Genomic DNA, 12,056 nt, shown 5'->3' on the forward strand with positions numbered 1-12,056 from the left:
AGAGCCTTGTTTCCTACTGTGTCCTTGTATCTTTTTGAGTAGTTTTGTGGTTTTGTGCAATGTGGTTTTCCAATTCCTCAGCTGCACTGCACAGGTAAATCCTCTGCAGTGGGGATCTGTGTTACTGGGGGTACACAACAAACATGGGTCACACACTGGCCACAATTTGCTCTCCCATTCTGCCTTCAGTGTATCGCTCCAGACTGACACCAGCTTCCCTGAGAGCAAAATTGGGGTCCATGTGTTTGAAACCCCCCAACTTTCAAACCTGCTCTGAGAAGGCCACAGACACAGGAGTTTTTCTCCGATTCTGAGCGCCCAAGCAAAACAGCGCTCTCCTGTCGCTGAAACTAAAACACTCAGGGCATGTCCACACCAGGAAAGTTACTTTGAAATAAGTAGTATTCCTCAAGGAAAGCAGGAGTTCTTATTTCAAAATAAACAGCCCCTTTCCCGCGAAAGAACAGGCTTAGTAGCGTAGATGCTTGGTTTGTTATTTCTGCTTGTTAGACCAAGGGATGGGTGAAATCTGGGAGTCCTTCAAATTATCCTACATCCATATGTAGGAACTTGAATAGATGCACTTATCTGAATCAACCTTGAGCCTGCAGGGATTTCAGCTGGAGGCATCCCTTCCGCTTGAAAGGTGAGCTGGTTTGAATCAAGGAGAACTGACAGGAGAGTTGCTGAAATCTCAAACTCACAGGTCGAAAGGTGGAGACCAATCGAGCTAACAGGTGTCTGCTGTGCCCCTTAAACTGTGGTCTGAAGAAGACAAAAAGCAGTAAAAGGAATCATGTTTCTGATTCACACTTTGGGGAAACCAGGAGTTTCTGGCTACCTCCAAGGAATGCACAGTGTGTGGGAGACAGTGGGAGTGATCGTGCAGTGTCCAGATCACAATGGCATAGAGTCCTGAAACCAGAGGACTAGGGAAGCAGCAGCCGGGCTCATGCACAGACCAAAGTGGCCAATGGAGATAGCAGGTGTCTCACACAGTACAGTATCAGAGGGGAAGCCGTGTTAGTCTTAGTCTGCAAAAGCGACGAGGAGTCCTGTGGCACCTTATAGACTTACTGAAGTGTAGGAGCATAAGCTTTCGTGGGCAAAGACCCACATCATCAGATGCATGTGACGAAGTGGGTCTTTGGCCACGTAAGCTTATGCTCCTACACTTCAGTTAGTCTATAAGGTGCCACAGGACTTCTCACACAGTAAAGTAACATGGATCACACTGTAGACAATTCTCTCTAATACCATGTGCCATCGAAACGATTCGTGCTCCCGTGAGCAACCACATTGACGCCTCATGGGTCATTGGTGAGGAAATGTCAGCACTGAAAAGCTTCCTCAGGAAGGTCAGAGTTTCCAGGGGTCTGCAGTACAGCTGGGGATGAGCCGTGATGGAATTCCAAGAGCAGAAGTGACCATTGTGATTGCCAGTTCTGACTTCCCGTGTAGACAATTTTCACAGTCATATTCCCAGAGCTGGTCTTTAGCGAGAGAAACACCAAACCTTGATTTAAAAATGTTCAGTGATGAAGAACCCACCAAGGTTCTCAAGTCATGGTTCTCCTTAGCTACCTTTCGTAAATTAAACCTAATGTCCTCATTGAAGCTGTCACAACAAACCAGGTTTTCTAAACTTTTAATTTTTTTTTGTGGTTTTTCTCTTCAGTGTTATCAACATGTCTTTTGCATTGTGGACCCAGACCGAAAACAGGAGTCTGGAGCATTTGTACCAGTGCCAAACACTGAGGTACAAGAACTTCTTTTGAGATTCCCCTGGTTAGCATCCCAAGGTCACCTTCGTTCTGTTGGCCCCAAGGTCACACTGGGAGCTCATGGTTAGCTAATGATCTCTTCATGCCCCCAAATCTTGCTTAGAGTCACTGCTTCCAGCTGTGGTTGGCTATAATACAAGCACTGCTACATTCTTTGACCCTAGATTAACCAGAGGTGCAGGTCTGTAGTGTTCAATATTAAGCTTTAGTGGAGATTGTGAGATTTCTGGAGATTGGCTTGTTCCATGAAACGTGTTGGTGTATTAGGCTTTCATAGATTTTATGTAACTATGAATGCTGTGATTGGATCATCTGTCTCTCTATGTAAAAATCAAAATCCTACCTGATTCTTGCTAATCTAATGGCCTCAACTAGCTCCTGTGGCAATGGGCTGTTCTGTCTAACTGGCCATGGAGTGAAGAACAGATGCTTTTTTATCTGTTTTCAGTGGATCATGTTTCATTGCATGTTCCCTGGTTCTTTTCTTAGTACACAGGGTAAACACATTCTCAGTATACTCTCTACTGGTCGGTAACATACAGTCTGATCTCTGTAGTCTGTTCTCTACCAGTCATTAACATAAGAGTTCTCATATCGTCTCTTATTCCTTTCCTTTGTAAGTCAACAACCCCCGTCTTTTCAAACTCTCTACTTTCAAACATGCCCCCCACTATCAAACTCATCCTGGAACAATCCACACAAGAGTCCAACAATTTGTCAGTCCAACAAAGAAAATAAGAGAACACCAGCGGTTAGCCCCCAGCAGCATATATCTGTGTCAGTCTGAGTCTGAGTGACATCATGGTATTGCATTTACTGTACGATCCCCCATCCCGCGCCTCGTGGATCCCAATGTTTTGATACGTTCTGTGATGGTGAGCCCTGTGAGCAGGGTTTCCCAGAGCAGTGGGCCATGAAGCGCAGGTCTGTGTCCTGAGTCCCTACCGTTACATTAGAACCTCGGTAAATGTTTGAGGGGTTTAAACTTTCCATCCAATGGGCAGACATACTGCAGTTGTCAATGTCAATTTTCATCTGCCCCCAACCTGCTGATTCTTTCCTCGGTTAGCTCCTCTGACATCTTCTCTGGATGTGATTTTCCGCTATATTACCTTGTGCCACCTGTAAATGTTGCCACTAGCCTAGACTGCTAATAACTATAAAGCTGTTAACAATACAATTAGTTATAAAGTGTCTAATCTCCCCCTCCCTCTACTTCTGCTTAAAGGCCCCAGAGTTTTGCTCAGATTCTGCCCGTGCTTCCATTGTAAGCAGGGTTCCCAGAACTGTTTGTCAAAGGTACCCAGGTCCCTGTTCTGAGTTCATATAATTAAGTTAGAACGTTCTTTGAAGTTTGAGGAGTTCAAGCTTTTCCCTGCAATGGGCAGACATCATGCAACTCTCAATATCAAAATGTATCTGCCATCATGCTGCAAAATAACTTGGCACAAATAGCTCTTTCTAAGAACTACTCTGGATTTGACTTTGGTCTAAATAATCTGTTGCCTTCTGTAAAAGTTACCACATCAGTACTCACTTTTCTAAATTGGCAATAATTGTAATGTTTACTGTGATATTGGTTATTATGTGCAACCCCTGCTCATTGTACTTCTGTGTTTTCACAGGCGCCCTGTGCATTCCTCAACCCTGTTGTTTCATCCACTAGCTCATGGCAGCTTTCAACCTCACACCCTCTGACACGTCAACATTCATCCTAGCAGGCATTCCTGGCCTGGAAGATTCTCACGTCTGGATTTCCATCCCTTTTGCTACTTGTTATATTTTCTGCCTATTGGGAAATTTCTCCATTGTGTTCGTGGTAGGCAAAGAGCAGACCCTGCACCAGCCGATGTACCTGCTCTTCTGCCTTCTGGCGCTCACAGATATCACCATGTCGACCTGCATTGTGCCAAAGGCCCTGGGTATATTTTGGTTCAATTTGAAAGTCATCACAGTGAGTGGCTGCCTCACCCAAATTACATTCATTGGCACGGCTTTTGCAATGCAATCAGGTGTCCTAGTATCAATGGGTTTCGATCGCTATGTTGCCATATGTAACCCTCTGAGATACGCCACCATCCTCACCCACACACGGGTAGCTACGCTAGGGCTTCTCAGTTTAATACGAGGGATTCTCTGTATGCTGCCCGTGCCCCTACTGCTGAGCCAGCTGCCATTCTGTGGCAACCGCATCATCTCTGATATAAACTGTCAGGCTATTCCTGTGGCCAAGATTTTATGTGGGGACCTCACATTCTACATGCTCTATGTCTTGGTGCTGGCACTTACAATTATTGGGTCAGACCTAATGCTCCTTGCCCTTTCCTACTCTCTGATCATCAGGGCCGTTCTAAGAATCTCCTCTCAGAAAGCCCACCAGAAAGCCCTCAACACCTGCACTGCCCACATCGGTGTGCTGCTCACGTCTTATACTCCCTTCTTTTTCACCATTGTGACAAATTGGTTTGGTGAGAGCATCGCTCCTCATGTTCAAATCTTCTTGGGCAATGTCTGTGTCCTTGTCCCCACCATGCTCAACCCAATTGTATATGGAGTCAAAACCAAAGAGCTTCGTGACAAAATCAGGAAAAACTTTTGCAGATTATGATCACATTGAGCCTCTGAATTTAAACAGTATCCCAAGAGGGGGACAGTTACCTCCTCATTACCCAAGATTGCTCTGTTCCACTTTGGCTGAGCTCAGCATTGTGGAAGTTCATGGTCTTCGCAGCTACTCACGTCTAACGTCTCACCGTTCCATCCCCAAGCGCTGCTTTCTCCATTGCCGAGTTCCCACTGTCTGATCATCACCTGGCCGGTTTCAATGTCACCTGTCATTGCACAATCCACACACCCTGTCGGTCAGCCTCTCTGTGACTTCCAGTCCACCAGAAGATACTGCAGCACTCTGGTGGTTTCCCGTTAGGCCCTGGGGGTATGTCTACACTTGCAGCCTAATTCGAACTAGGGCTGCAAATGTAGGCATTCGGAATTGCAAATCAAGCCTGGTATTTAAATATCCCGAGCTTGATTTGCATCTTCCCGGTTGGGCACTATTTTTGAAATTTTCAGGACTATCTGCCTGCGTCTACACGCGACAGGGAAATGCGCGTTCGAAATAAAGCCGTATTTCAAACTACCTGTTAAACCTCATTGCAGGTGGAATAACAGGAAGTTCGAAATAGGGCTTTATGTGGTCACCTCATCTCAAAAAGGATATCTTGGCACTGGAAAAGTTGTAGAAAAGAGCAACATAAATGATGAGGGATTCGGAATAGGTTATGTATGAAGAGACAGAGTTTTTGTGGAAAACCCGTCGTTTTGCTGCAAAAACTCGCAGAGTGGCCATACCTCAAGTGAATTTTTGAGCAAAAAAAATCAAAAGGCTTTTGCGCAAATGCTGCTCCTCTTTCTATGAATAATAACTTTTTTTTGCCAAGAGCTCTTGCGCAAATAGGCATGTGTGGATGGGGAACAGGGTTTTTCTGTACAAAAAGAGGCAATCCGAAAAAGCCCAGGTGCCCTGGTGGCCATTCTGTAAATACCTTTCGAGGGTGCTTTCACACAATATAGATGCTCTCTTGCGCACAGTCGCATGGCGCTTTCAATGCACGTTTGCAGTGTGGACGTGCTCTTGTGCAAGAAGTTTTTGTGGAAGATCTCTTCCGCAAAAAACTTCTTGCACAAGAAGCCTGCAGTGTAGACACAGTCTGAAAGACTGGGACTTTTCATCTTTGAAAAGGGGAGACTAAGGGCATGTCTGCACAGCAAAGTTATTTTGAGATAACTTTCCTAGCATCTACACAATCCAACTGCTATTTCGAAATTAATTCAGGGCGTAGGTTTCAGGCAGAATGCGAAAGGCTTGAAGCCCTGCAGCCTTGGCATTCCCTCCCCAGCCGGAGAGAGGCAGGAGGGGAGAAACCCCTCTTAGCTAACTATTTACAGACTAGCCAATTAGCCCGTCGTAAGACAGGATTTTCAGGTCTCTCCTCCTCGTTGGTCTTCTCTCCTGAGCCTCCGGTCTCTCGCTCCATCTCTCTCTCTCTATCTGTCTCTCTCTCCTCCTCCTCCTACTGCCTCCCATTCTCTCTCTTTCTCTTCTCCTCCCCCTCCTGCCTCTCACTTGGGGGACCGTGGAGCCCAAATGGCCATTTGGGCCCCACACTCCCCATGCAGCATGGGCACCCAGAGGGAACAGCCAGCATTTCAGGCAACATCGCTCCCCAGAGGAACAGCCAGCATTTCAGGCAACATCGCCCCCCAGAGGGAATAGCCAGCATTTCGGCGTTACAGACTCTCAGACATTGGGCTACTATATCTATGGGTATGTCTACACTAGCTTGGTAGTTCGAGCTAGGTAGGCAAATGAGGGCAACCGGAGTTGCAAATGAAGCCCGGGATTTAAATACCCCGGGCTTCATTTGCATCTTCACAGGCGACGCCATTTTTAAATCCCCCTTTCTCCGAACTCCATGCCCGCGGCTATACGCAGCACGTAGTAGGTAGTTCGAATTAGGATCTCTAATTCAAACTACCGGTACTCCTTATGGAACTTAACAGAGGAATCATAAAGGGGACAGTCAGTGCAGCGAGTGTCAGACAGGTGAGATTCACACGCTGACTCCTTTCTCTCTGCCTTACTGCCGTAGGAAGGAGATTTCCCCACTCTACTGAGGGGATTGTGGTGAGTTGCCTGTTGCTGCCTTAATGCTTAGTGATAAGGGCTGAGGAACTGTGTTCCATGGTTGAAATCTAGAACTATCAGGGAAGGAACGCACCACAACGGTGACTTAAAACTGTGTAGTGTTTTTTTCTCTCCAGATATATCAAGGATTTATCAGGATAAACTGGAACTACCAATGTATTGGGGAAAGTTGAGATAATGATTAGGCCTTAGAATATGTTCCTTATTCCTTGGAGTGTATTTCTATCTGTCTCAGTAGAGTTTTCTGCAGTGTGGTTTTTGAATTTCTCAGTATCACTTCAGAGATAGATCACCTGGTCTGACTTCTTGTGTAGACAATTTTCACAGTAATATTTCTAGAGTTGCTCTTTCAGGCTAAGTCACAATTCCCAATTTGTGTTTCGTTTTCCATTTTTTTTCCCGGAAAAGGCTTTTCTGAAATTTAGCTCTTCTACACGGGCTCAAATTTTGGAAAAATGTCCCCTTTCAGAACATTCCCTATTTCTCATAAAATGAGGAATCAGGGATGCTGAAAGAACACATCTACTTTTTTGGAAACTATTCCGAAAACGTGGACACATTCCTTGGATGTGATATAGTTTATTGAGTGTAGATATAGCCTTAGAGAAAGAACACTGCACTTTGATTTAAAAATTTTCAGTGATGAAGAATCCACAATGACTCTTGGGATACTAGCCAATTAGCCCGTCATAAGACGGGATTTTCAGGTCTCTCCTCCACGTCGGTCTTCTCTCCTGAGCCTCCGGTCTCTTGCTCCATCTCTCTCTCTCTCCTCCTCCTACTGCCTCCTCCCCTCTCTCTCTCTCAGCTCTCCTCCTCCTCCTGCCTCTCACTCTCTCTTTCTCTTCTCCTCCTCCGCCTGCCTCTCACTCTCTCTTTCTCTTCTCCTCCTCCGCCTGCCTCTCACTCTCTCTTTCTCTTCTCCTCCTCCTCTTGCCTCTTTCAAAAGAGCCTTGCAGTCTATATGTAGCCCTTGATTTCCAGGAAGCCTTTGACAAGTTCCCTTGCCATGGGCTCTTATGTAAGTCATGGGATAAGAAGAAATGTCCTCCCGTCGATTGATAATGGCTAGAAGACAGGAAAAATTGGTCGGAATAAAGGGTCAGTTTTCAGAATGGAGAGAGGTGAATTGTGGTTTCCTCCAAGGGTCCATACTGGGATGAATCATATTCAACATATTTATAAATGATCTGGAAAAAGGGAAAAAGACTGATCTACTTTTGTGTTAGTGCTTAAGGGGCTGTGGGCTATTGGTGCAGTAGAAATCTCAAAGCTTTACAAGCTGGGATGAAAGCAGAGGAACAGCAGCCAGAACCACAGGTAGGAGGGACGCGGCCCAGACAGCAGAGCTGGGCCAGAGCAGAGCGGTAGGGCTTATGTGGAACTGGTGCAGGAGCTGAATGGCTGTGCCAATGTGGCACCAGGACCGAGTGAAAGCAGGGAGCTGTGGTTCCATAGCCAGGACAGTGGATGCCGGCTCTGCCGGAAGTAACATGGCAGCCGAGCACAACGAGCAGCCAGGGAGAGCAAGGTGGGGACGTGGGATGGACTCTGAAGGGGGACATGAATCAGGGCAGGTGCTGAGGAGAAGGGTCCTGCCACCTACTCTCTGAGGCATGCGGCACATCCAGAGCAAGTGTCTGACGCACGGTATCAGCACAACACAGCCAGGGCCTGGGCAGGAGGCCTGGAATGAGTGAGGAACAGGCAGTGTGTCTTCTTTACATCCCATGCCCACAAAGTGGGATTCCTTGAGACTTTTCTGTTCGTTCTTTATTTACCTCACCATTGCAATTAAATACCTCTCATGTGGCATGGCCATAATTCACTGGTCACTGGGTCAAGGATGTCCTGGTGAAGAAAGGCCACCGAAGGCAGAGGAACCTTTGGCCCTGTCTTTAGTGAGCTCCCAGAGACTGAGGGTCAAACCTATGGCCGACTCTTGACATGGGCTGTCTGGGTGAAGGCTGAGGATAAAGTACCACAGAGAGTTTGACAGCTCCCATGGAACCTGCCAGCTGCTGGGAGCCAGATGGACTATCCAGCACCCAGCCGGCTGGGCGAGAGACAGGCAGCGCTGGGAGGTTTGTCCCAAGATGATTCTTGTGGAGGCAGGCGCTCAGCCAGGTCACTCCTCCAGATCAGTGTCTGTGGATGAGGGGCAGCACATGGAGCCATTGTTGTACCTGCCAGCTGCTTTCAGGAGTGCTACAGGGCCAGAGCAGGAGTAAGCCTGCCTTAACCCCACTGTTCCATTCCTGGGGCAGCTGTCTGGTCGCTCCCACGGTGGGATCCCCCAACCCTGCACTCCCCACACAAATGCCGTATCCCCAAGGCCACTCCAGAACTCACCCTGCCTCCACAGGGTCCTTTATCCTGCTTTCGTAATGCAGGAGCCAGGTCCATCCCTGGGGCTACCACACGCTTGATGATGGATCGACCTGGCACCCTTGGAACAAAGGACGGATATGGGGGGCCCAGAATGTAGGGAGGTTGGGGGGCTCCCCCAGTGGGGCAGTGGATAAGTTGTGGCCCAGAGTGTAAGAAAAGCCAGCAGGCAGCACAACTGCAGCCTCCCAGCCCTTTCCCCAGATGCCAGGAGAGCAAGCAGTACAGCTATAGGCCTGGAGCAATGGGGGTGCTGGCAATGCAGCCCTAGTCCCAGCTACAAAGACAGCCCTGGTGCACTTGGAGGGCAGGTAGTGCAGCCTGAGCTGGGGCCTTGCCACAGGCTGTCTGGAGCCATGGCAAAGTTCATTTCTATCTGGGCTGTATGTGGAGCGGGTCTAGGACTGCCCTGTGACCTCAGCATGTGGTACGTAATGTAGTGCTGGCAACGGACAGTCTGCTGGCCTGGTATCACACCCCCTCTCCAAACCGGACACGACCTCAACTCACTGTGCTTTGCAGGCTCAATGAATTAGCAGGACAAATAAATGCTCAGGGAAAGATGAGGTGCTGCTCCCACTTATAACGGGTACGGGAGCAGGGAGCGCAAGAGAGAAAGCAGCATCACAGCTAGACAGGATCCCACCTTCTAATGAGGCAATAACAGGCCACATTGCGCAGACTGCCACTGATGTAAGAGAGCAATGGCTGAAAGTGCTCAGCAGAGTGCACATGATACAGAGAGGTGCACCTGCCCATACTGAAATACCTCAGAGTTATGAACAGCAGAGCGACTAATTCACCAGCCAAGTATCTCTTGGACCAGCTACATCTCTCACTTAGAAATGGGAATATGCATCAAATCTACCCCTCACCTCCTCAAAAAACCCAAAACCAATATAGTTCAGGGCTGAAGGAGCAATCATAAAGTTTGTTCACAGCTGTGAACATCTGTAGAGTTACATTCAACCTCCACCCCATTGGGGTTCATAACTGGGAGGTTCCAAAGTGCCTCATATGCTGCACAGCAGCTGGGATATATTCATTGTACTCCAGCAATAGAGGTAAAAGAGGAAATTCTGTTCCATCATCCACTACAAACACAGCAACCAGCAAAACGATTTTTAACTAATTAAACAATCGTGTCCAAGACACAGGCCTTGATTGTGGACATTGTTTTTGCATCTGCAACAGGGGAGCCATCGATAATGGAGCGATAAATATTGTAAACTCTATCAAGTTGCACTTACGTAATTAAAGAGATTTTTGCCATTTTAAGCAAAAAAATGGTATCAATGTTCAATAAATGTCCAGAGCCAATATTCAGACAGAAGTGTGACCTGCACAAGGATGTGCCTACTTTTCCATATATAACGGAGTGATAAATATTGTAAACGCTATCAAGTTGCACCTACGTAACTCAAGACAGTTTTGCCATTTTAGCAAAAAGCTGGTCTCATTGATCAATGAGTGTCCAGGGCCAATATTCAGAAAAATTTGCGACCAGCGCAAGGAGGTGCATATTTTTCTTCCTGCTAGTAAGAATATGGCAGACAGACATGAAATCTATGAAATCCCATGAGTGTCATGAAAATGGGGTGCAAACTGAGAGCCACTGAATTCTTTGAGGCCTGGTCTACCCGTAAGAGGAAGGTTGACATAAGATGCACAGCTCCAGCTACATTAATCACGTAGATGGAATTGACATATTTTAAATTTCTACCCACGCAGTGGGAGGTTGGCAAGAGCAAACGCTCCCAACGGCTTCACGAAATCCTCATGAAGAGCAGGAATACCGGTGCTGATGGGGATACCCTTTGAGTTCGAATTAGCGCATCTTTACTACACCCTCTCTACTGTACCCCAGAAGATCGACTATAGCAGCATCGATCTTCTTTGTTGTGTACACATGTTCTGAGTATGTCAGCAGCAGAAACACGCTGAAGGACACGTCTGGTGCAAGGCCTGTGGCTTCATCCAGAGTTAGCACAAGTTAAGAGCAACAGCCATGGCCTGTCAAAAGCAGAACTGGCCTATTTGTCAGTGAGCACCCCATGAACTCAGCACAGGGACGGCTGGCCTGGCTGCAACACACTGACTGTGTAAACACACCCCAGCCGGCAGCACAAAAACCCGCCAACCCTGCTTCGGTCTTCACCGCAGAGTGCGTGAGGCATTCCCATGAGACTAGGGCTGGTGCAGGATGGTGCAGCCTTTTTCTGCGGAGCAGTTTGAGCTGCCAGACATGTTCCCACCTTACACATGACAAAGGAACACTGGGAAATACATTTGATGGCAAAATCCTGGGAGTAGAAAGCCTTTTCCTTGTTGTTTGGCTTCCATCACTCCAGGGCGTCATTTAGCATCCACCGGGCAGCAGTGACATTTCAGGGGCCAAAGGTCTTGACACAACTGAGCAACTAGACACAAGCTGCTACAATCACGTGAACTGACATTTGGTCGTATATTGCGTGGCAGCCTCCCCCCTCGCAGTGCCGATGTCAGGGCAGTGCCCACAGAACAGCCAGCCAGGCTGAGCACTGGGGAGAAGCAGTTTGCCCTGACTAGTTAAATCACTAGAATGGTCAATTACTTCACTCCTGAGGGAGGCTCTCAAGCTGTAGGTCTCCAGGGTCTAATTTCTGCTCATCTCCCCCCCCTCACAGAGCTTAGGGAATTGTCTGGGAATCCCGGCCCACCCGGGGGCCCACAGGGACTGCACAGGGGAATCATAAAGGTGACAGTTCAGTTCGCTGAGTGTCAGACAGGTGCGAATCACACGCTGATTATTTTACCTCTGCCTCACAGCCACAGGTAGGCGATTTCCTTTCTCTGCTGAGCGGGATTGTGGTGAGCTGCCTGTTTCTGTACTGACATTAGTGGTAAAGAGTAAAGCAGGTTTCTAGAGTTGACATCTAGAATAATCTGGGCAGGAATTAACCAGGACAGTGAGTTACACTGTTTAGATTTTTTCACACATACCAGGGATTTATTAGATACATTGGAACTACCACTGTATTGGAAAAAAAAAGTTGAGACCATTATCTGTCCTTAGAATCAGAGCCTTGTTTCCTACTGTGTCCTTGTATCTTTTTGAGTAGTTTTGTGGTTTTGTGCAATGTGGTTTTCCAATTCCTCAACTGCACTGCACAGGTAAATCCTCTGCAGTGGGGATC

At 47.4% G+C, this 12,056-nt stretch overlaps 1 protein-coding gene across 1 annotated transcript; it reads left to right on the forward strand.

The window, feature by feature from the left end:
• Positions 1-3,453: 3,453 nt before the first annotated feature.
• LOC142829661 (olfactory receptor 52D1-like) lies at positions 3,454-4,392 on the forward strand. The gene has a single exon (XM_075930617.2). The coding sequence runs from the start codon at positions 3,454-3,456 to the stop codon at positions 4,390-4,392; it is 939 nt and encodes a 312-aa protein (XP_075786732.2).
• Positions 4,393-12,056: the final 7,664 nt, after the last annotated feature.

The sequence above is a fragment of the Pelodiscus sinensis genome, chromosome 1, assembly GCF_052426305.1.
Source record: "Pelodiscus sinensis isolate ZL-2025 chromosome 1, ASM5242630v1, whole genome shotgun sequence".
NCBI classification, from domain to species: domain Eukaryota; kingdom Metazoa; phylum Chordata; order Testudines; family Trionychidae; genus Pelodiscus; species Pelodiscus sinensis.

What these genes read in the sequence shown, in the direction of transcription:
- LOC142829661 (XM_075930617.2), top strand. Translation starts at nt 3,454, where the DNA reads ATGGCAGCTTTCAACCTCACACCCTCTGACACGTCAACATTCATCCTA.